Raw genomic sequence first — 24602 nt, 5'->3', positions numbered from 1 at the left:
CAAAATGTAACAAAATCCAGGTTGAGAAGTAAAATTGGGGGGGGGGGGGGGGCTTAGGAAAATGTAACAAATCCAGGTTGAGAAATAAAATGGGGGGGGGGGGGGGACAGGAAAGTGTAACAAACCAAAATCAAGGTTGAACAATAAAATCAACAAAATGGGGGGGGGGGGGGGGCATTTAGCGAAATGTAACAAAATCCAGATTGAGAAATAAGATTCGCTGGGGGGGGATTAGGAAAATGTAGCAAATCCTAGTTCAGAAATAAAATTGAGGGGGGGAGGCATTTAGCAAAATGTAACAAAATCCAGGTTAAGAAATAAAATTTGGGGGGGCATTTAGCAAAATGTGTGGGGTGATGGGGTGCTTTTTATTTATTTTTTTATTTTTTTACATTTTTATTTATGTTATTATATTTTATTAATAATACAAAAAACAAGAGGGGGGGGGACACCCCTAGAGGGGAAATTGGTTAAAGTATTTGTACTGGGGGGACAAGGACATTTAGCAAAATGTAACAAAATCCAGGTTGAGAAATAAAATTGGGGAGGTGGGGGGGTCAGGAAAGACTAACAAAACGAAAATCAAGGTTGAACAATAAAATGGGAGGGGGGGGGGTCATTTAGCGAAATGTAACAAATCCAGGTTGAGAAATAAAATTGGGGGGGGGGGGATCAGAAAAATTTTACAAATGTAACAAACGAAAATCAAGGTTGAACAATAAAATGGGGGGGGGGGGGCATTTAGCAAAACAAAATCCAGGTTGAGAAGTAAAATTTGGAGGGGGGAAGAATTAGTAAAATGTAACAAATACAGGTTGAAAAATAAAGTTGGGGGGGGGGGGGGGGGAGATCAGGAAAATGTAACAAACCAAAATCAAGGCTGAACAATAAAATCAATAAAATGGGGGGGGGGGGGCATTTAGCAAAATGTAACAAATCTAAGATCAGAAATAAAATTGAGGGGGGGGGTACATTTAGCAAAATGTAGCAAAATCCAGGTTAAGAAATACAATGGGGGGGGGGGGCATTTAGCAAAATGTAAAGGCATTTCTGAGTATGGGGTGATGGGGGTGTTTTTTATTTATTTTTATTTTTTTACATTTTTATTTATGTTATTATATTTTATTAATAATAAAAAAACAAGAGGGGAGGACACCCCTAGAGGCGAAATTGGTTAAAGTATTTGTACTGGGGGGGGACATCCAGGTTGAAAAATAAAATGGGGGGGGGATCAGGAAAATGTAACAAACCAAAATCAAGGTTGAACAATAAAATGGGGGGGGGGGGGCATTTAGCGAAATGTAACAAAATCCAGGTTGAGAAATAAAATTCGCTGGGGGGGGGGGGGGGATTAGGAAAATGTAACAAATTCAAGTTGAGAAATAAAATTGAGGGGGGGGGGGCATTTAGCAAAATGTAACAAAATCTAGACTAAGAAATAAAATGAGGGGGGGGGGGGTCAGGAAAGAGTAACAAACCAAAATCAAGGTTGAACAATAAAATGGGGAGGGGGGGGGGCATTTAGCAAAATGTAACAAAATCCAGATTCAGAAATAAAATGGGGGGGTCATTTAAACAAAATCCAGGTTGAGAAATAAAATTCGCTGGGGGGGGGAATTAGGAAACTGTAACAAATTCAAGCTTAGAAATAAAATTGAGGGGGGGGGGCATTTAGCAAAATGTAACAAAATCTAGAATAAGAAATAAAATGGGGGGGGTCATTTAGCGAAAAGTAACAAAATCCAGATTAAGGAATAAAATGGGGGGGGGCATTTAGTGAAAAGTAACAAAATCCAGGTTGAGAAATAAAATTCGCTGGGGGGGGGATTAGAAAAATGTAACAAATTCAAGTTGAGAAATAAAATTGAAGGGGGGCGCATTTAGCAAAATGTAACAAAATCTAGATTAAGAAATAAAATGGGGGGGGGGGGGGTCATTTAGCGAAATGTAACAAAATCCAGGTTGAGAAATAAAATTGTGGGGGAGGGGGGGTTCAGGAAAATGTAACAAACCAAAATCCAGGTTGAGAAATAAAATTTGCTGGGGGGGGGGGGAATTAGGAAAATGTAACAAATTAAAGTTGAGAAATAAAATTGAGGGGGGGGGGGCATTTAGCAAAATGTAACAAAATCCAGATTAAGGAATAAAATGGGGGGGGGGGGCATTTAGCGAAATGTAACAAAATCCAGGTTGAGAAATAAAATTGGGGTGGGGGGGGGTCAGGAAAATGTAACAAACCAAAATCAAGGTTGAACAATAAAATGGGGGGGGGGGCATTTAGCAAAATGTAACAAAATCCAGATCCAAAATAAAATGGGGGGGTCATTTAAACAAAATCCAGGTTGAGAAATAAAATTCGCTGGGGGGGGGGGATTAGGAAAATGTAACAAATTAAAGTTGAGAAATAAAATTGAGGGGGGGGGGGGCATTTAGCAAAATGTAACAAAATCTATACTAAGAAATAAAATGGGGGGGGGGGTCATTTCGCGAAATCAGGAAAATGTAACAAACCAAAATCAAGGTTGAACAATAAAATTGGGGGGGGGGATTAGGAAAATGTAACAAATCCAAGTTTTAAAAAATAAAATTGAAGGGGGGGGGGGCATTTAGCACAATGTAAAGTCATCTCTGAGTGTGGGGTGATGGGAGGTGATTTTATATATATAGATTTTTTTATATATTCTTATTTATGTTTTTTTTTTTTTTTACTTCCCCTCTAGAGCATTTTTTTGAGTGGGGGGGGGTGCTTTTCATTTTTTTTACATTTTTATCTATTAACAAAATCCAGGTTGAGAAAAAAAATTGTTGGGGGGGGGCTAATTTTCCTGAATGACAATCAATCTATCGCACCATCTCCTGGAATCAGACGCCCCCCCAGAAGGACCTGCTGGGGTCTGACGTGCTTTGGTTGCACGGTGAATTGCGGAGGGGGGGCTCTCAGGAGGAGATCATGTGCGGCTGAGCTTAGGTAAGAGAGCTCCTCAGTCATTGAACCCAGCAGCAGCAGCAGCTGGTGGTGGTGGTGGTGGTGGTGGGGGTCTTTCAGCGACTTTCCTTGTAATAAGCTGATTTAGTCGCCGAGGTGTGACCTCATCCCCAGGCAGTATGCTGTCCCACCTCCACTGTTAGCAGCAGCGGTGGCAGTGGCAGCTTAGCATGGGTTGGAGGTGCAAGCGGCATGCTTCTTCGCACACTGCCAGAGCTCCTACAATCTGCTGCTCTCATGCATGAGGCGAAGAGGAGCTGAATTAATCCCGAGCGAGCGGGAGGAATCGGCTGCAGGCTCGTCTAGATTTGCGCCGTCGCGACCATGTCGGTCTCCGGGAAGAAGGACTTTGATGTCAAGCAGATTCTCCGGCTGCGCTGGAGGTGGTTCAGCCACCCTTCGCAGGGTTCTCCGGGGTCCGGAGGCTGCCTCCAACAGGAAGGATATGAGCACAGAGGGACCCCCGTCCACAATAGGCTGAAGAGCCACTCGCGGGACAGGAATGGACTGAAGAAAAGCAACAGCCCCGTCCACAACATCCTGGCCCCCGTGCCAGGACCAACCCCTGTCCACCAGCACCGAGCCATCCCGTCCTGGCACCAGCACAACATCATCGAGCACCTACAGGCCAGCGAGGAGACCCCCAAAGCCAGCACGGAGGAGAAGGTGGGCAAAGAAGAGGAGACGGGGGCGCAGGAGGTGCAAAGTGCCCCCCAGGAGGTGCCAGAGGCTGACCCTGACAGGTAGGAGCTGAGAATGGGGCTTTGGAGGGGTTAGGTACTGTGTGACCCCACAAGGAGGAGGCATCTCTGGAGGGTTATGGGTGACCCCACAAGGAGGAGGCATCTCTTGGGGGGGGTACTGTGTGATCCCCACAAAGAGGAGGCATCTCTGGAGGGTTCTGTGTGATCCCCACAAAGAGAAGGCATCTCTGGAGGGTTCTGTGTGATCCCCACAAAGAGAAGGCATCTCTGGAGGGTTCTGTGTGCCCCACAATGAGGAGGCATCTCTGGAGGGTTCTGTGTGACCCCACAATGAGGAGGCATCTCTGGAGGGTTCTGTGGGACCCCCACAAGGAGGAGGCATCACTGAAGGGTTCTGTGTTACCCCACAAGAAGGAGGCATGTCTGGAGGGTTCTGTGTGACCCCCACAAAAAGGAGGCACCTCTGGAGGGTTCTGTGTGACCCCACCATGAGGAGGCATCTCTGGAGGGTTCTGTGTGACCCCCACAAAAAGGAGGCACCTCTGGAGGGTTCTGTGTGACCCCACCATGAGGAGGCATCTCTGGAGGGTTCTGTGTGACCCCCGCAATGAGGAGGCATCTCTGGAGGGTTCTGTGTGATGATCAGATGTATCTAAAAGGAGATCAATCCCCGGAACCCCTTTCTTTCATGGGTCAAGGCGACCAGCTGCTGTGGAACTACAAGTCCCAGGATGCCTTGCTACCCTGACCATAGATGATCTTTGGCTGGCAAGGCTTGCTGGCAATAGTAGTGCCACAACAGATGGACATTCTGGAACTTCCCGTGATCTAGAGGTACAGAGAGAAAATGAACCCATAACTGACAAATATAAAGGGATCCAAGTTTGCTTAACTTGTCGTAGAGTCATTGTTCCCTACTGATCCCTGAATGGCATACATTGTCACTCCCTACTGATCCCTGAACTGCATACAATGTCATTCCCTACCAATCCCTGAACTGCATACAATGTCACTCCCTACTGAACCCTGAACTGCATACATTGTCACTCCCTACTGATCCCTGAACTGCATACATTGTCACTCCCTACTGATCCCTGAACTGCATACAATTTCACTCCCTACTGATCCCATAACTGTATACAATGTCACTCCCTACTGATCCCTGAATGGCATACATTGTCACTCCCTACTGATCCCTGAACTGCATACAATGTCACTCCCTACTAATCCCTGAACTGCATACATTGTCACTCCCTACTGATCCCTGAACTGCATATATTGTCACTCCCTACTGATCCCTGAACTCCCTAATGATCCCTGAACTGCATACAATGTTACTCCCTACTGATCCCATAACTGTATACAATGTCACTCCCTACTGATCACTGAACTCCATACTGATCCCTGAACTACATACAACGTCACTCCCTACTGATCCCTGAACTGCATACATTGTCAATCCCTACTGATCCCTGAACTCCCTACTGATCCCTGAACTACATACAACGTCACTCCCTACTGATCTCTGAACTCCCTATTGATCCCTGAACTACATACAATGTCACTCCCTACTGATCCCTGAACTGCATACATTGTCAGTCTATACTGATCCCTGAACTGCATACAATGTCACTCCCTACTGATCCCTGAACTCCCTATTGATCCCTGAACTACATACAATGTCACTCCCTACTGATCCCTGAACTCCCTATTGATCCCTGAACTACATACAATGTCACTCCCTACTGATCCTTGAACTGCCTACAATGTCACTCCCTACTGATCCCGTAACTGTATACAATGTCACTCCCTACTGATCCCTGAACTCCCTACTGATCCCTGAACTCCTTACTGATCCCTGAACTCCTTACTGATCCCTGAACTGCATACATTGTCAATCCCTACTGATCCCTGAATTGCATATATTGTCAATCCCTACTGATCCCTGAAGTCCTTACTGATTCCTGAACTGCATACAATGTCAATCCCTACTGATCCTGTAACTGTATACGATGTCACTCCCTACTGATCCCTGAACTACATACAATGTCACTCACTACTGATTACTGAATTGCATACATTGTCAATCCCTACTGATCCCTGAACTACATACAATGTCACTCCCTACTGATCCCTGAACTGCCTACAATGTCACTCCCTACTGATCCCGTAACTGTATAAAATGTCACTCCCTACTGATCCCTGAACTCCCTACTGATCCCTGAAGTCCTTACTGATCCCTGAACTGCATACATTGTCAATCCCTACTGATCCTGTAACTGTATACGATGTCACTCCCTACTGATCCCTGAACTCCCTACTGATCCCTGAACTCCATACAAAGTCACTCCCTACTGATCCCTGATGCATATAGCGGGGTAGACATGATGAAAAAATGTTGTTTTGTTTCGATTAGTTATTTAATTTAATTCGGTTGATTTGTTCAATTCGTATTCGGAATTCATTTTATGTCTTTTTTTAATTCTCCTCGAAATCACCGTTTTTCTTTTTTTTGTTTGTTTTTTTATTCGAATGGATACATTGTGAAGAGGTTGAATCTAAAATGTTATATTTTTCTATTCGATTCGAAATGCGGAAAAAGTGAACAAACAAAAGAAAAGTCTTCATTGAATGATTCCGATGAATTCTATGGTAGGGGGCGTCACTGAACCAATCCCGATCGCCTGACTCTCATGTCCAGCCAATGGCCTCAGTGCTGTCAGTACTGGCAGCCAATCAGCAAAGGTCTGTTTTGCTGTAGTCAAAAATGCAGATTTTTTTTTTTTTTTGTGGAGGTACATGCATCAGAGTCGCATCAGAGTCGCATCAGAGTCGCATCAGAGTCGCTAGGTTTTTTGAAATGTTTGGTATCCAATTTTATTGTGAATGGAAATCGCATTGATCGAACTGACGCGCTTCGATAAGGCTGCTCTCCCGAAATAAGAATGCAAGGATGCTAGGATGGGGGAGGGGTCGAGCAAAGTTTAGATATCTAAGCAGTAGTGAAAGCGCGCCGTGCACACCGATCAAATAATCGCAGATCATTTGTTATTAGATATTCAGAAGAATTGAAAAAAAAAAAAAAAAAAGCTGACACGGTTCAGGAACCCGACCGTCCCTTCATCAGGGCTTCAGTCTTCAATCACCTTCAAGGCTCCATTCACACTTGTATGACTCCAAAGCTGTGCGACTTTGGAGTGCGACTTTAACTTTTGAATGTGGCTTTGGCTTTGACCAACGATAATGGATAACTGTCGCATTCAGGTTCAATTTTCATGCAACTTTCGAGGGTTACCATTGAAGTCTATCGCCCTGAAGTTGCATGGAAGTAGTGCATTTACTGCTATAAAGTTGCTGTGGCTTTAAGTCGCACATATATGTATGGTTATCATTGGAAAACACGGGGGGGGGGGCGATGTGTCATGCGACTTTGATGTGCAACTTGCCATGCGACCTTGGACATCAAGGTCGCATGACACATTCTTCCCCCGTGTTTTCCAGTGATAACCATTCATATACGTGCGACTCAAAGTGGCAGTGACTTCAGAGCAGTTCTTTCTCTATTTTGGTCCGACTTTCATGCAACTCGAGGGCCAGACTTCAATGTTAACCCTCGAAAGTTGCATGAAAGTCGCACCTGAATGTTATACGTGCGACAGTGGTCCATTATTGCTGGTCAAAGCCGCGTCAAAGTTGCGCTCCGAAGTCAGCGCAGTTTTGGAGTCATACAACTGTGAAATGGAGCCTTACACCCCATTCACACACCGTGCAACTTTTCATGTGACTTTGGACAAGACTGAATGGGGTGTAAGGCTCCATCTCACACTCGTATGACTCCAAAACTGCGCTGACTTCGGAGCGAGCGCAACTTTGACGCGGCTTTGACCAGCGATAATGGACAACCGTTGCACAACTGTCGCATGTATAACATTCAGGTGCGACTTTTGTGCAACTTTTGAGGGTTAACATTGAAGTCTATGGCCCTCAAGTTGCATGAAAGTTGGACCAAAATAGTGCAGGAACTGCTCTGAAGTCGCTGCAACTTTAAGTCGCACATATTTGAATGGGTATCACTGGAAAACATGGGTAACAATGTATCATGCGACTTTGATGTTCAAGGTCGCATGGCAAGTTGCACAAATGTAATTGGGGTGTAAGGCTCCATTTAAACTTGTCAGACTCCAAAGTCACACGACTTTTTAAGTGCGACTTTGGATGGGTGCAACTTGAATAAGACTTTGGCTTTGACCAGCGATCATGAACAAATGTCACATTGTATAACATTCAGGTGCGACTTTCATGCAACTTTTTGAGGGTTTAATATTGAAGTCTACGGCCCTCAAGTTGCATGAAAGTAGGAGCAAAGTATTGCATGAACTGCTATGAAGTCGCTGTCGCTTTAAGTTGCACATATATGAATGGCTATCATTTGGAAAACACGGGGGGAACAACTTACCATGCGACTTTGATGTCCAAAGTCGCACGGCAAGTTGCACAAGTGTGAATAGGGTGTAAGTCTCAGGTGACAGATCTGGTGTTAGGGACCTCTCACACTGCTCCATTAAAAAAAAAAAAAAACAGACTAATGCATATGCATTTTAGATGCATTTTTGCTGCGTTTTTTAGATGCTTTTTTTGCTGCTTTTTAGATGCATTTTAGATGCATGTTTGCTGCATTTTTATATGCATTTTTGCTGCATATTAGATGCATTTTTGCTGCTTTTTAGATGCATTTTAGATGCATGTTTGCTGCGTTTTTAGATGCTTTTTTTTGCTGCTTTTTAGATGCATTTTTGCTGCATTTTAGATGAATTTTTGCTGCTTTTTAGATGCATTTTAGATGCTTTTTAGATGCATTTTTGCTGTGTTGTAGATGCATGTTTGCTGCGTTTTTTAGATGCTTTTTTGCTGTTTTTTAGATGCATTTTAGATGCATTTTAGATGCATTTTTGCTGCGTTTTAAATGCATTTTTGCTGTGTTTTAGATGCATTTTTGCTGCATTTTAGATGCATTTTTGCTGCCTTTTTTGTACTTCTGACTCCATACACCTAAGAAACTTGGACAGGTAATTGAAAAAAAAAAAAAGCACCAAAGATGCACAGTGGGTGCATTTTTTAAATGCGTTTTTGCTGCATTTTGTATAGAAATCAATGAGAGATGCATTTTTGGTGCGCCTTTGGAAAGTGCTGCTTTTAACTGCTTCCACACCGGACCAATCCCGACAAAACATATTTTATATATATATATACATATTAAATCATGAAATCTTTTTTTTTTTTCAAAAATTGCTTTAAAAAATCTATCTATCTATCTATCTATCTATCTATCTATCTATCTATCTATCTATCTATCTATCTATCTATCTATCTATCTATCTATCTATCTATGTAGATATATATATATATATATATATATATATATATATATATATTTTAGCAGAGACCCTGGAGAATAAAATGGCGGTCGTTGCAATAATTTATGTCACACGGTATTTGTGCAGCATTTTTTTAATAGCAATTTTTGAGGGGAAAAAAAAACAAAACGATTTTATGAATTAAAAAAGAAAAGAAAACAGTAAAGTTAGCCGCATGTTTTCTGTATAATGTGAAAGATGATGTCATGCCGAGTAAATAGATACCTAACATGTCATGCTTTAAAATTGTGCCTCCTTGTGGAACGGCGCCAAACTACGCTATTTAAATATCTCTGTAGGCTTTAACATTTTATCGCGGAGCGATACCTCGCAGGTGCGCTTTATATACACGGACGCAACCTATGAATGCGTTCGCTTCTGCGAGTACGAGAGGGCGGGGTCACTTTTATTGATTAATTTTCATTGTTTGTTTTATTAAAATTTTTCCATTTTTACACTTTCCCTTTTAAATTTTTTTTCTTTTTTTTTTATCACTTTTATTCCTATTACAAGAAATGTGAACATCCTTTGTCATAGTAATAAGACCTGACAGGTCCTCTTTATGGAGACATCCGGGGTCTATAAATCATTGTTCCGGCACTGGACTGGACTGGACTGGAATGCTGTAAAACGCATCAAAAACGCACGGGTACGCACCAAAGCACACAAGTCCTTATTTAGGGCCAGTTCACACCATAGAAATGCAGTCCGGATGAGTTCCAGATGCTTTTCTGCATGTGTATTTTTGATGCGTTTTTGATGCGTTCCAGTGCTGTTTTGGTTTATTTTTGATGCGTTTTTGATGCGTTTCAGTGCTGTTTTTGGTTTATTTTTGATGCGGTCCAGTACTCCCCCCCCCTTTTTTTTCTTCTTAACCTTAAGGGCCAGTTCACACCACATGCAGTCCAGTGCGTTTTTTTGTTTTGCATCAAAAACGCATGGATAGTAGGTTATATGATTTCCATTGACATTGTTCACACCGGTGCGGTCAGTTCCAGAATAAAAAATAGAACACGCTGCATTTTTCCTGCACTGGACTGTACTGGAATGCAGTAAAACGCATCAAAAATGCATGAAAACGCACTGGAACGCACCAAAAACACATTAAAATGCACTGGGCCCTAGTATAGTGGGGGGAAAAAAGGAAGAAGAAAAAAAACTGGAATCGGAAACGCATTAAAACGCATTGGACCCTAGTGTAGTGGGAGAAAGAAAAACAGAAAAAAAAAGGAAAAAAAAGAAAACACCTGCAATCGGAAACGCATTAAAAACACACCAAAAAACGCACTGGAACGCATCAAAAACGCGCATGCAGAAAAGCACCTGGAACGCATTTGGACTGCAAATGGAAGTACGTTCCAGTGCATTTTTTGTGCATTTAGATACATTCCAGTACGTTTTTGTGCGTTCCATTGCGTTATTGTGCATTTAGGTGCGTTCCAATGCATTGTTTGTGCATTTAGGTGCATTCCAGTATGTTTTTGTGCTTTTCTGTGTGTTTTCTGTGCGTTTAGATGCATTGCAGTGCATTTTTTGTGCATTTAGGTGCGTTCCAGTGCGTTTTTTGTGCTTTCCTCTGTTTTCTGTGCATTTAGATGCATTGCAGTGCATTTTTTGTGCATTTAGGTGCATTCCAGTAAGTTTTTGTGCATTCCAGTGCATTTTTGTGCGTTTAGGTGCGTTTTAATGCATTGTTTGTGCGTTTAGGTGAATTCCAGTACGTTTTTGTGCTTTCCAGTGTGTTTTTTGTGCGTTTAGGTGCGTTCCAGTGCATTTAGGTTCGTTCTTTGTGCGTTTAGGTGCGTTCCAGTGCATTTTTTGTGCTTTTCTGTGTGTTTAGGTGCATTTTTTTGTGTATTTAGATGCATTGCAGTGCATTTTTTGTGCGTTCCAGTACAGTTCAGTGCAGACAAAATGCAGCATGTTCTTCTTTTTTTTCTGGACCGCACCGGTGTGAACGATACCATCGAAAACCACATAACCTACTTCCCATGCGTTTTTCATAGTCCTTACGGTGCGGGGAATCGCCGGGCAGAAAGAAGTGATATCGGAATGATCCCCGCTCCCGTCATCCAGATATCTCCGCTGACAGCCCGGGACGTCACATGACCTCCTGCAGGTAAAACGCACGTCACCCGCAGCACCCCGAATTTCATAGGATTTAAAGGGATCCGTTTTTCAGGCATTTTTTGTGAAGGAGTCGCAGAGGGTCGCTGTGTGCCGCCAGTGGGGGGGGGGAGAGGGGGAAGATGGAATGTTTGTATAGTGAATACAGGATACGGGGTTAGGCAGGAAGAGCGTTAACAATGCCTGGAGTTATCAATTCCTCATCCCAGCCCCTCCCCCCGGATCTCTTCCTGGGCTAAAACTTCACAAATCGCACATCGCTCCGCAGACGCGTTTCATGTACAATTGAAGGAGGACGGGAATTCTCTTATCTATAAATAGCAAGAAAATGAGAACGTATGTAAAAAAAAAAAAAAAAGAGAACGGCACCGCCGCGTACTTCATCCATTTTAATAAAAATTATCTTTTTTTTTTTTTTTTAAACTTTTTTTAGTAAATCGGGTTTTTAGAATTTTGCTGCATTTTTCTCCGGAAACCTTTTTATCTCGATGACTTCAATTTTATTTGAAATAAATCCGACACCAGAAAAAAAAAATAGACGAACCAAATCTGCGGTGAGGAGCGCCGAGTGCGAGCGTCCGCCTGGATGGGAATTTGTTTAAAAGATTTCTTTGTTAACCATTTGAGAACCAGTCTGTATTTTTTTAGACAGAGTCAAGACATTATCAATGCCTCCAAAATCACCCGACCAATTTTTAGTTTTCAGAGCTGTGATAGTTGGACTGACAATTACCCCCCTCAAGCAACATTGTATCCATATGAATATATATATATATACTGTATTTGTTAGACAGATTTTTTTTTGGTAGTATTTAATAACCACTTTTTGATTTTTCCATTATATATAAGACTAAAAATTACTTACATATCAAAAAAAAATAAAAAGACTAAAAATGTCTTACATTAAAAAAATAAATAAATAAATAAAAAAGAGTCAAGACAGTAGCAATGCCTTCAAAATCACCCGACCAATTTTCAGAGCTGTGATAGTTGGACTGACAATTACCCCCTCAAGCAACATTGTATCCATATGAATATTTTTTTATTTTTTTATTTATTTATAGACAGATTTTTTGGTAGTATTTAATAACCACTTTTTTATTTTTCCATTATATATAAGACTAAAAATTACTTGCATATAAAAAAAAAAAAAATACAAAAGACTAAAAATGTCTTCCTTAAAAAAAAAAAAAAAATGTCAAGACATTATCAATGCCTCCAGAATCACCCGACCAATTTTCAGTTTTCAGAGCTGTGATAGTTTGACTGACAATAACCCCCTCAAGCAACATTGTATCAATATGAATATTTTTTTTATTTATTTATAGACAGATTTTTTGATAGTATTTAATAACCACTTTTTGATTTTTCCATTATATATAAGACAAAAAAATTACTTGCATATCAAAAAAAAAAATAATAAAAGACTAACAATGTCTTACATAAAAAAAAATAAATACATAAATAAATAAAAGGAGTCAAGACAGTAGCAATGCCTTCAAAATCACCAGACCAATTTTCAGTTTTCAGAGCTGTGATAGTTGGACTGACAATTACCCCCTCAAGCAACATTGTATCCATATGAATATTTTTTTTTTGTTTTTTTGTTTTTTGTAGACAGATTTTTTTTGTTTATAGTATTAAATAACCACTTTTTATTTTTTCAATTATTTAAGACTAAAAATTACTTGCATATAAAAAAAAAAAAAAAGTCAAGACATTATCAATGCATCCAGAATCACCAGATCAATTTTCAGTTTTCTGACCTGTGATAGTTGGACTGACAATTACCCCCTCAAGCAACATTGTATCTATATGAATATTTTAATTTTTTTTATTTTATTTTTTTTTTTAGACAGATTTTTTTTTTTTTTTTTGGTAGTATTTAATAACCACTTTTTTTATTTTTCCATTATATATAAGACTAAAAATTACTTGCATATCAAAAAAAATATATAAAAGACTAAAAATTTCTTACATATAAAATAAAAAGTCAGGACATTATCAATGCCTCCAGAATCACCAGACCAATTTTCAGTTTTCAGAGCTGTGATAGTTGGACTGACAATTACCCCCTTTAACCACTTCAGCCCCGGAAGGTTTTACCCCCCCTTTATGACCAGGCCATTTTTTTTGCGATAGGGCACTGCGTCGCTTTAACTGACAATTGCGCGGTTGTGCGATGCTGTACCCAAATAAAATGTCTGTCCTTTTTTCCACCCAAACAGAGCTTTCTTTTGATGGTATTTGATCACCTCTGCGGGTTTTATGTTTTCTACTACTAACAAGATTATAATTAAATAATAATAAATTATATTAGATTATAATTATAATAATTAATTATAATTAAAAATAAATGACAATTGTAAAACAAAAAAACAATTTATTTTTTTAAATTTCTGCTGTAAAACATATCCAATTAAAAAAAATGTAAAAAATATAATTTCTTTATAAATTTAGGCCAATATGTATTCTACATATTTTTGGTAAAAAAAAAAAAAAAAAATCCAAATGAGCGTATATTGATTCATTTGGGCAAACATTATAGTGTCTACAAATGATGGGATGTATTTATGGCATTTTAAAAAAATTTTTACTAGTAATGGCGGCGATCAGCGACTTATAGGACTGCGATATTGCGGTGCACAATCTGACACTAAGTGACACTTTTGACACATTTTTTGGGGACCAGTGACACTAATACAGTGATCGGTGCTAAACATATGCACTGTCACTGTACTAATGACAATGGCTGAGAAGGGGTTAACACCAGGGGCGCTCAAAGGGTTAACTGTGTGCCTATCCAGTGTTTTTGTACAGTGGGGGAGGTGCTTTAACTAAGGGAAGGCCATAGATCCATGTCTTTGTGCCACTCCTCTTTGCAGATCCTCTCCAAGTCATTAAGGTTTCCAGGCTGACATTTGGTAACTCGAACCTTCAGCTCCCTCCACATATTTTCTATGGGATTAAGGTCTGGAGAATGGCTAGGCCACTCCAGGACCTTAATGTGCTTCTTTTTTTTTTTTGAGCCACTCCTTTGTTGCCTTGGCCGTGTGTTTTGGGTCATTGTCATGCTGGAAGACCCATCCACCACCCATTTTCATTTCCCTGGCTGAAGGAAGGAGGTTCTCACCCAAGATTTGATGGTACATGGCCTCGTCTATCGTACCTTTGATGCTGTGAAGTTGTCCTGTCCTCTTAGCAGAAAAACACCCCCAAAGCATAATGTTTCCACCTCCATGTATGACGGTGGGGATGGTGTTCTTGGGGTCATAGGCAGCATTCCTCCTCCTCCAAACACGGCGAGTTGAGTTGATGCCAAAGAGCTTGATTTTGGTCTCATCTGATCACAACACTTTCACCCAGTTCTCCTCTGAATCATTCAGATGTTCATTAGAAGACTTCAGATGGACCTGTACATGTGCTTTCTTGAGCAGGGGGACCTTCTGGGGGCTGCAGGATTTCAGTCCTTCAAGGCGTAGTGTGTTACCAATTGTTTTCTTGGTGACTATGGTCCCAGCTGAGATCATTGACAAGATTCTCCCGTGTAGTTCTGGGCTGATTCCTCACCGTTCTCATGATCATTGGAACTCCACGAGGTGAGATCTTCCATGGGGCCCCAGACCGAGGGAGATTGACAGTTATTTTGTGTTTCTTCCATTTGCGAATAAATCGCACCAACTGTTGTCACCCTCTCACCAAGCTGCTTGGCGATGGTCTTGTAGCCCATTCCAGCCTTGTGTAGGTCTACAATCTTGTCCCCGACATCCTTGGACAGCTCTTTGGTCTTGGCCATGGTGGAGAGATTGGAATCTGATTGATTGCTTCTGTGGACAGGTGTCTTTTATACAGGTAATAAATTGAGATTAGGAGCACTCCCTTTAAGGGAGTGCTCCTAATCTCAGCTTGTTACCTGTATAGAAGACACCTGGGAGCCAGAAATCTCGCTGATTGATAGGGGATCAAATACTTATTTCCCTCATTAAAATGCAAATCAGTTTATAACTTTTTTGAAATGTGTGTTTCTGGATATTTTTGTTGTTATTCTGTCTCTCACTGTTATAATAAACTGACCATTAAAATTATAGACTGATCGTTTCTTTGTCAGTGGGGCAAACTTACAAAATCAGCAGGGGGTCAAATACTTTTTCCCCCACTGTAACTAACAATTATTCCATCATGCAACACTGCACCCAAATTTAGTTTCTATTTTATTTTTTCTAAACAGATCTTTCCTTTGGTAGTATTCTATCACTTAGCCCAGGTTCACACTGAGCTGTGGGAATGAAGCCGTGCAACTTCAGCTGAACTCGTACGATTTCACTCCCACATGTCAGTCCCGATTTCGGACGCGATTTCACAGTTATCTGTGTGGGCTTCTGCACAGATGTCAATGGAAATCGCACCCTGAAATCGCAATAAGTAGTACAGGGTTTAGGGTTAGGGTTAGATGGGTTAGTGTTAGATGGGGATGGGATAAGGTTAGATGGGGATGGGTTTTGTTTAGGGTTAGGGTTAGATGGGTTATTGTTAGGGTTAGATGGGGATGGGTTAGGATTAGGGTTAAGGTTAGGGTTAGATGGGGATGGGTTATGTTTAGGATTAGGGTTAGATGGGGATAGGGTTAGATGGGGATGGGTTAGGGTTAGGTGGGGATGGGGTAGGGTTAGATGGGGATGGGATAGGGTTAGATGGGGATGGGTTAGGGTTAGGTGGGGATGGGGTAGGGTTAGATGGGGATGGGTTAGGGTTAGGTGGGGATGGGGTAGGGTTAGGTGGGGATGGGGTAGGGTTAGATGGGGATGGGTTAGGGTTAGGTGGGGATGGGGTAGGGTTAGGTGGGGATGAGATAGGATTAGATGGGGATGGGATAGGGTTAGGTGGGGATGGGGTAGGGTTAGATGGGGATGGGTTAGGGTTAGGTGGGGATGGGGTAGGGTTAGATGGGGATGGGGTAGGGTTAGATGGGGATGGGTTAGGGTTAGGTGGGGATGGGGTAGGGTTAGGTGGGGATGGGATAGGGTTAGATGGGGATGGGATAGGGTTAGGTGGGGATGGGGTAAGGTTAGATGGGGATGGGTTAGGGTTAGGTGGGGATGGGGTAGGGTTAGGTGGGGATGAGATAGGGTTAGATGGGGATGGGTTGGGGTTAGGTGGGGATGGATTAGGGTTAGGGCTAGGGTTAGGTCTTCCCCTTGAAGAACAAGGTTAGGACTTAGGGATTGGAATAGGGACCTCCTCCAAAGGTCAAAGGTCAGCAGGTGGGTCCCCAGAGGTCAATGGTCAAGAGGCGTGGCTGACCCACCCCCACCAAAGTATTCCCCGCCTACCCCAACTATGTCGGGGAATGAACAAGTCGGGGAAAGCGCAAAGGCATTGTCGCACCGATTGGGACGATGCCATTTACGACAATTGCCGTCGTTTTGACATGTGCACTTACCCCATCTAGGTGGCAGGCAGCTTCGGCTCCTTTCTGTGTCTCCTCCTCCTATGCGTCTCGGGCTTCATGGTGGCTTCCTCCTCCTTCCCTCTGCGCGGCGGTCAATACGATTGTTTCTCCTCCCAGGCCAATCGGGTCCCAGGACCCGCTTCCTGATTGGCCGGGAGGAGAATCAGGAAGACAATAGTGAATATTAATTCACCGATTTCACATAAATGGGTGGGCTCGGGGGGGGGGGGGGGGGGCGCCCCAAGCCCACCCTATTTTTTAAGCCAATTAGAGCCTCAGGCTCTAATCATGTGCTTCTAAAAAAAAAAAAAAAGAAAATCACCATTGGAATCCATGCGCCCAACATGTAGATTAGGGGGCCGGACGCATGGATAGGGGGACGGTGCCCCTGAGCCCCGTATGGATGGGCCGCCACTGCTACAAACTATGGTGTGTATACAAGTTTTTTTATACTAGTAATGGTGGTGATCAGTGACTTATAACGGAACTGTGAGGGGGACTGACTAACTGCCACTGACATCACCAGTGACACTAACACAGTGATCAGTGCTAATACTATACACTGTCACTGTACTAATGACACCAGCTGTGAAAGGGTTAACATCTAGGGGCGATCAAAGGGTTAATTGTGTGCCTAACTATGTGTAGATTTCTTAGTTTCTCACCCGATGAGAAACAGAGAGATCGACCCCTCAGTGCTGAGTCCTTCACTTTAGTACAAGAAGAAGGCGGAGTTCTTTTTCTCCTAAACGCGTTGGTCGTATCTGATACTCTAAACAAATAAACATTTTAAACAGATCGCTCCCAACCACACAAACACAATTTGTTATCTGATTGGCAATTCGGCTCTCTTGGTTGGGGACGAGTTCACCGCCATTCAAATCGATCCTGACATGGAGGTCCTTATTCAGGCACTTCCTGTTAGACATGTGCAGGATTTGGGTAGCTTCGCTGTGTTACTCATTTCGTTTTGTTGATTCGTCTCGGAATTGGTTTAGTTTGCAAATTTCCTGACCAAGTCCATGATCTTCGGAACGATTTGAATTGGTTAAAAAATGATCGACCGAGTTTAATTCTGTGTGAAGAAGTAACTGGTTGTTAAGGAGCGGGGGCCGGGAAGCCGGTTACTCATCAGCTGTCAGCGGGCTCGAATCATTTTTCGACCGATCCGAATTCGAATCGTTCTGAAAATTTTGTAATTTCTTAAAAAAAAAAAATGAATATACCAAACAAAATTAAATGAATTTGAACGATAATTCGTTACTATTTCATTCGGAGATTCGGGTAACCAAAAATTAATCCAAATTTATATTCAGACCGAAACAAATTGCCCGTGTCTACTTTCTGTTATGACTCCAGGATTTTACTGCCCCGCCTCCCCCCCGTGTCCCAGCTGGGGAGATTTCTCCAGCATTTTCTGTTGGGACAGAATGAGATAAGCAACTCATGTGGGCGTTACCTATGCAAATTCAGCCTGATGAGGAATACCCACTCCTCTAGACTGACACCCCTCCAGCCCCTCCCACCAAGTATGTACAGCACCATGCTAGCCCCTCCCACCAGGCATGTACAACACCCTGCTAGCCCCTCCCACCAGACATGTACAGCACCCTGCCAGCCCCTCCCACCAGACATGTACAGCACCCTGCTAGCCCCTCCCACCAGGCATGTACAACACCCTGCTAGCCCCCCCCACCAGGCATGTACAGCACCCTGCTAGCCCCTCCCACCAGACATGTATAGCACCCTGCCAGCTCCTCCCACCAGCCATGCGCAGCACCCTGCCAGCCCCTCCCACCAGGCATGCACAGCACCCTGCTAGCCCCTCCCACCAGGCATGCACAGCACCCTGCTAGCCCCTCCCACCAGGCATGTACAGCACCCTGCTAGCCCCTCCCACCAGGCATGCACAGCACCCTGCTAGCCCCTCCCACCAGGCATGCACAGCACCCTGCTAGCCCCTCCCACCAGGCATGCACAGCACCCTGCCAACCCCTCCCACCAGGCATGTATGGCACCCAGCCAGCCCCTCCCACCAACCATGCATAGCACCCTGCCAGCCCCTCCCACCAGCCATGCATAGCACCCTGCCAGCCCCTCCCACCAGGCATGCGCATCACCCTGCCAGCCCCTCCCACCAGCCATGCATAGCACCCTGCCAGCCCCTCCCACCAGGCATGCGCAGCACCCTGCCAGCCCCTCCCACCAGGCATGTATGGCACCCTGCCTGCCCCTCCCACCAGGCATGCGCAGCACCCTGCAAGCCCCTCCCACCAGCCATGCGCAGCACCCTGCCAGCCCCTCCCACCAGGTATTTACATCACCCTGCCAGCCCCTCCCACCAGCCATGCACAGCACCCTGCTAGCCCCTCCCACCAGGCATGCACAGCACCCTGCTAGCCCCTCCCACCAGGCATGCACAGCACCCTGCTAGCCCCTCCCACCAGCCATGCACAGCACCCTGCTAGCCCCTCCCACCAGGCATGCACAGCACCCTGCTAGCCCCTCCCACCAGTCATGCACAGCACCCTGCTAGCCCCTCCCACCAGGCATGCACAGCACCCTGCCAACCCCTCCCACCAGGCATGCGCAGCACCCTGCAAGCCCCTCCCACCAGCCATGCGCAGCACCCTGCCAGCTCTTCCCACCAGCCATGCACAGCACCCTGCCAGACCCTCCCACCAGCCATGCACAGCACCCTGCCAGCCCCTCCCACCAGGCATTTACATCACCCTGCCAGCCCCTCCCACCAGGCATTTACATCACCCTGCCAGCCCCTCCCACCAGGCATGCGCAGCACCCTGCCAGCCCCTCCCACCAGGCATGCGCAGCACCCTGCTAGCCCCTCCCACCAGACATGTATAGCACCCTGCCAGCCCCTCCCACCAGGCATGCACATCACCCTGCTAGCCCCTCCCACCAGGCATGCGCAGCACCCTGCTAGCCCCTCCCACCATCCATGCACATCACCCTGCCAGCCCCTCCCACCACCCATGCACAGCACCCTGCCAGCCCCTCCTACCAGGCATGATCTGCCTGCATTGCATAGAGAAGCACAGAGACCCAGTGATTGCATCACTGGGTCTAAAATAAGATTTTATTTAAAAAATGTAATTAGCATGTTAATGAGGGGGGAGGGGAGGGGAGGGAACCAAGGAAGGCAAAATTGAATCAGATCACAATTCAGCTTTAACCTCTTACCGACCGCCCCACATCTACATCTTCTGTGGGACGGCGACCCACTCCCGCTGTGATTGGACACAGCGGGAGCCAATCAGTGGGTCCGAGGAACCCGATGTCTGCCGGTGACCCGCCAATCGTTCCCGTCAGAAGCAGAACGGTGGTCCGTAAGTAGGGAAGGTACTGATCTTGTGTTATTGCTAAGCAGAAACACGGATCTCTGTCTTCCTCCAGTACAAGCACCTCCCCCACACAGTTAGTAAGCACCCCCTAGGCACACATTTAACCCTTTGATCGCCCCTGATGTTAACCCCCTTCCTTAGTACAGTGACAGTGCATATTTTTTTAAGCACTGATCACTGTATTGGTGTCACTGGTTCCCCAAAAAAGTGTCAGGTAGTGTCCGATTGTCCACCGCAGTGTCGCAGTCCCGCTATATGTCGCTGGTCGCCGCCATTACTAGTAACAATAAATAAATAAAAATTCCATAAATCTATCCCGTAGTTTGTGGACGCGACAACTTTTGCGCAAACCAATCAATATCCGCTTATTGGTGTTTTTTTTTTTTTTTTTTTATCAAAAATATGTAGCAGAATACATATTGATGAAGAAATTCGATTTTTTTTATTTTTTTTATTGGATATGTTTTATAGCAGAAAGTAAATAATAAAGTTTTTTTTTTTTTTCTTTTAAATTGTCGGCCTTTTTTTTGTTTATAGCGCCAAAAATAAAAACCCCAGAGGTGATCAAATACCACCAAAAGAAAGCTCTATTTGTGGGGAAAAAAGGACGTCAATTTTATTTGGTTACAGCGTCGCCCGACCGCGCAATTGTCAGTTAAAGTAACGCAGTGCCGAATCGCAAAAAAATGGCCTGGTCATGGAAGGGGGGGTAAAACCTTCCGGAGGTGAAGTGGTTAAATAGGAAACGCTCAGTGAATGTGAAGCGTATTGCTGACTCTCATATTGTACTCAGTAATGAGGATCACGTGCAAAGTCAGCAAAAGTGCATCGTGTGTCTGCTGACTGTATATCCTTTTTTTGGAAAATGTTGATAAAAAAGTTTATGTAAAAAGAAGGTAAAGGTCTCATGCCCCCCCTTGCCCCCCCTCTCCCCCCTGCCCCCCTTGCCCCCCCTTCCCCCCCCTCTCCCCACCCTGCGATTTCAGCATTGGACAGCTGCCAGTTGATTTCGCTGCCTTTCTGGGATTCAGGAAAAGTAAAAACAGGAAATGCTTGTGACAAGGTTTCGACTCGGCGTGCGACCCTCAGGGGGGCTGCGGGGGGGGGGGGGGCAGTCCAAGCGCAACGTTTGGTGATGGCGTTTTTCAGAGTAAAAATAGCCATTTTAAGAGATGAGATAATGGAGGGGGGCGCGTGGCGCGGCGGTCTGTGGTGTGATGATAAGGACGGAGGACGCTGCCACCGTGTCACCTCCGGGAAGATCTATTAAGTGATACAGCGAAAGGTTATAGAGATACAATAACAGCTGCGAACGTCCGACCGATGTGTCTGGAACCCGCAACACGAAGGGTTCAAGTACAAAGCAAACACGGGCGGACATTGAGGAAGGTTCTTCTCCGCAATCATACAGTATCTCACAAAAGTAAGTACACCCCTCACGTTTCTGTAGCTATTTTCTTCTATCTTTTCATGTGACAACACTGAAGAAATGACACTTTGTCTACAATGTAAAGTAGTGAGTGTACAGCTTGTATAACAGTGTAAATTTGCTGTCCCCTCAAAATAACTCAACACACAGCCATTAATGTCTAAACCGCTGGCAACAAAAGTGAGTACACCCCTAAGTGAAAATGTCCAAATTGGGCCCAAAGTGTCAATATTTTGTGTGGCCACCATTATTTTCCAGCACTGCCTTAACCCTCTTGGACATGGAGGTCACCAGAGCTTCACAGGTTGTCACTGGAGTCCTCTTCCCCTCCTCCATGATGACATCACAGAGCTGGTGGATGTTAGAGACCTTGCGCTCCTCCACCTTCTGTTTGAGGATGTCCCACAGATGATCAATAGGGTTTAGGTCTGGAGACATGCTTGGCCAGTCCATCACCTTTACCCTCAGCTTCTTTAGCAAGGCAGTGGTGGTCTTGGAGGTGTGTTTGGGGTTGTTATCATGTTGGAATACTGCCCTGCGGCCCAGTCTCCGAAGGGAGGGGATCATGCTCTGCTTCAGTATGTCACAGTACATGTTGGCATTCATGGTTCCCTCAATGATCTGTAGCTCCCCAGTGCCGGCACCACTCATGCAGCCCCAGACCATGACACTCCCACCACCATGCTTGACTGTAGACAAGACACACTTGTTTTTGTACTCCTCACCTGGTCCTAGCACACCTCCCCACATTTGCCCTTCTAGAACAATTCTTACCTCCTGCCGTCCCCAAATGCCCCCTCTCAACACACATCCCCTCCCAATCTCCTCGAGGTGCCCCCGCACCTCACATGATACCACAGTGCCCAGGGTAGCTTCCCCTCCTTCCCACCCCTTGTCCTGGTCCTGCACTACATGTGAACAGGGTCCAAGGCTCTATGTTGCACCCAGAATTACGTGAAGAAAATGCATCACGGGAACGTGCCACATACAGTATGTGCTGAAATGACATGCAGTAATATTGGTTAAGGGGCCACTTTAGCATGCCTTAAACACACTTAAAGGTGCCCTAAATGCTATTGTAGTTTGATGATTCTGGGCCTCCCAGGCAGACAGGTGAACTGCAAAGATTACTGGCTTTGCCTCCCCCAGAAGCCGCAGACACATTGATAGGGATGAGGGCGGCTGTCGCGGTGCACACTGCGGAGCCGGAACTGAGACCTGTGACAAAGTGACGGTTTGCTCCGAGGTGAAGGGGCGCTGGAGCTAGACAGATGGCGGCTGGGGTGGTGGAGCTGGGAGCGGTGACTGGGCGACAGGCGATGCTCGTCTCATTACACATGGTTTAATTTGGTAATCTACTATGGTCTCCTCAATGTGCGGAGTGGAGGATACGGCGCCCGCAGCCAAGGACGCACTGAGAGGTCTTATTTCTTCCTAATTACCTTGGCAGAGCTCAGGGCTGAACTAATCCTATAATACTCGCGGTGGCTGTGCAATCATTTCACCGTAAAGAACAACCTCAACTGAATTCCGAGAGAAAACTATCCGGGAATTTGTCATATTTGAAGCTGAATTTGCATAAAAAAAAAAAAAAAAGAGAAACTATTGTATGGCACCATTGATTAAAAAAAACTTCAATACTTCAATGGTGAGCCTGAGTAGAGAGCCTGGTGAGCCTGAGTAGAGAGTAGAGAGTGTGGTGAGCCTGAGTAGAGAGTAGAGAGTCTGGTGAGCCTGAATAGAGTGTAGAGAGTCTGGTGAGTCTTAGTAGAGTGTAGAGAGTCTAGTTAGCCTCAGTAGACTGTAGAGAGCCAGGTGAGTTTGAGTAGAGAGTAGAGAGCCTGGTAAACCTGATTGGAGAGTAGAGAGCCTGGTAAACCTGAGTAGAGTGTAGAGAGTCTGGTGAGCCTGAGTAGAGTGTAGAGACTCTGGTGAGACTTCGTAGAGAGTGGAGCACCTGGTGAGCCCCAGTAGAGTGTAGAGAGCCAGGTGAGCCTCAGTAGAGAGTAGAGAGCCTGAGTAGATTGTAGAGAGCCTGGTGAGCATCAGTAGAGAGTAGAGAGTCTGGTGAGTCAGAGTAGAGTGTAGAGAGCCTAGCGAGCCTGAGTAGAGAGCCTGGTGAGCCTCAGTAGAGAATAGAGACCCTAGTGATCCTTAGTAGAGTGTAGGGAGTCAAGTGAGCCTGATTAGAGAATAGAGAGCATGAGTAGAGTGTAGAGAACTTGGTGAGCCTGAGTAGAGCGCCTGGTGAGCCTGAGTAGAGAGTAGAGAGCCTGGTGAGCATGAGTAGCGTGTAGAGAGCCTGGTGAGCCTCAGTAGAGAGTAGAGAGACTGGCAAGCCTTAGTAGAGTATAGAGAGTCTGGTGAGTCCGAGTAGAGTGTAGAGCACCATGAGGCTGTGTAGAGAGCCTGGTGAGCCCCAGTAGAGAATTGAGACCCTGGTGATCCTGAGTAGAGTGTAGGGAGTCAAGTGAGCCTGATTACAGAATAGAGAGCATGAGTAGAGAGTAGAGAGTCTGGTAAACCTGAGTAGAGTGTAGAGAGCCTGGTGAGCCTGAGTAGAGTGTAGAGACTCTGGTGAGACTCAGTAGAGAGTAGAGAGCCTGGTGAGCTTCAGTAGAGAGTGGTGAGCCTGAGTAGACTGTAGAGAGCCTGGTGAGCCTGAATAGAGCGTACAGAGCCTGCCAGCATTCTGTGTTAAAGCAGCAGTCTCTCTGCAGAGGTCTGACACTCCCCCTGCTGAGTCAGTCTAGAGCTCTCCAATCAGCAGAGGGCGTGACATTTACTGACTGGAGAGCTTTAGCTCAGACTCTCCAGGAAAGGGGGGCATGCCAGACTTCTGCAGAGAGGCCGCTGCTTCCCTACACAGAACAAAGGACTTTTTCTGCAATATTCTGGCAGGGGACAGACTTTTCTTCTCAGGCTGTGGCTCCTTTCTAAAGAAAACACGCTGTGTGACTTTGTACACCTTTTGTTTCAATGCACCTCGAATGTATTTGGAGGGTTTAGAAACAATTTTGTGGCACCGTTGATAGAAAACGTTGACAATTGGACTATTTCCATCCTCATAAACTATGTATCAATTTCCAAAAATATCCAAAGGAAGAAAGGGCATCTCCTGTTTTAAAGTA

General features: G+C 44.7%; 1 protein-coding gene across 2 annotated transcripts in view; it reads left to right on the top strand.

Moving 5' to 3' along the window:
- Positions 1-2983: 2983 nt before the first annotated feature.
- KLHL4 (kelch like family member 4) overlaps positions 2984-24602 on the top strand; it is a 268730-nt gene continuing 247111 nt past the window's right edge. The window contains exon 1 of one of the 2 annotated variants that reach the window (XM_073598113.1): positions 2984-3729. In XM_073598113.1, the coding sequence (XP_073454214.1) occupies positions 3311-3729 (419 nt within the window). In that variant the 5' untranslated portion in view covers positions 2984-3310. Of the gene's footprint in view, positions 3730-21260; positions 21466-24602 lie in introns of those variants that run through there. The other variant, XM_073598114.1, reaches the window with a different exon arrangement.

This window comes from Aquarana catesbeiana, linkage group LG09 (assembly GCF_042186555.1).
Source record: "Aquarana catesbeiana isolate 2022-GZ linkage group LG09, ASM4218655v1, whole genome shotgun sequence".
NCBI lineage: Eukaryota > Metazoa > Chordata > Amphibia > Anura > Ranidae > Aquarana > Aquarana catesbeiana.
This window is presented reverse-complemented; position numbering and strand designations above follow the sequence as displayed.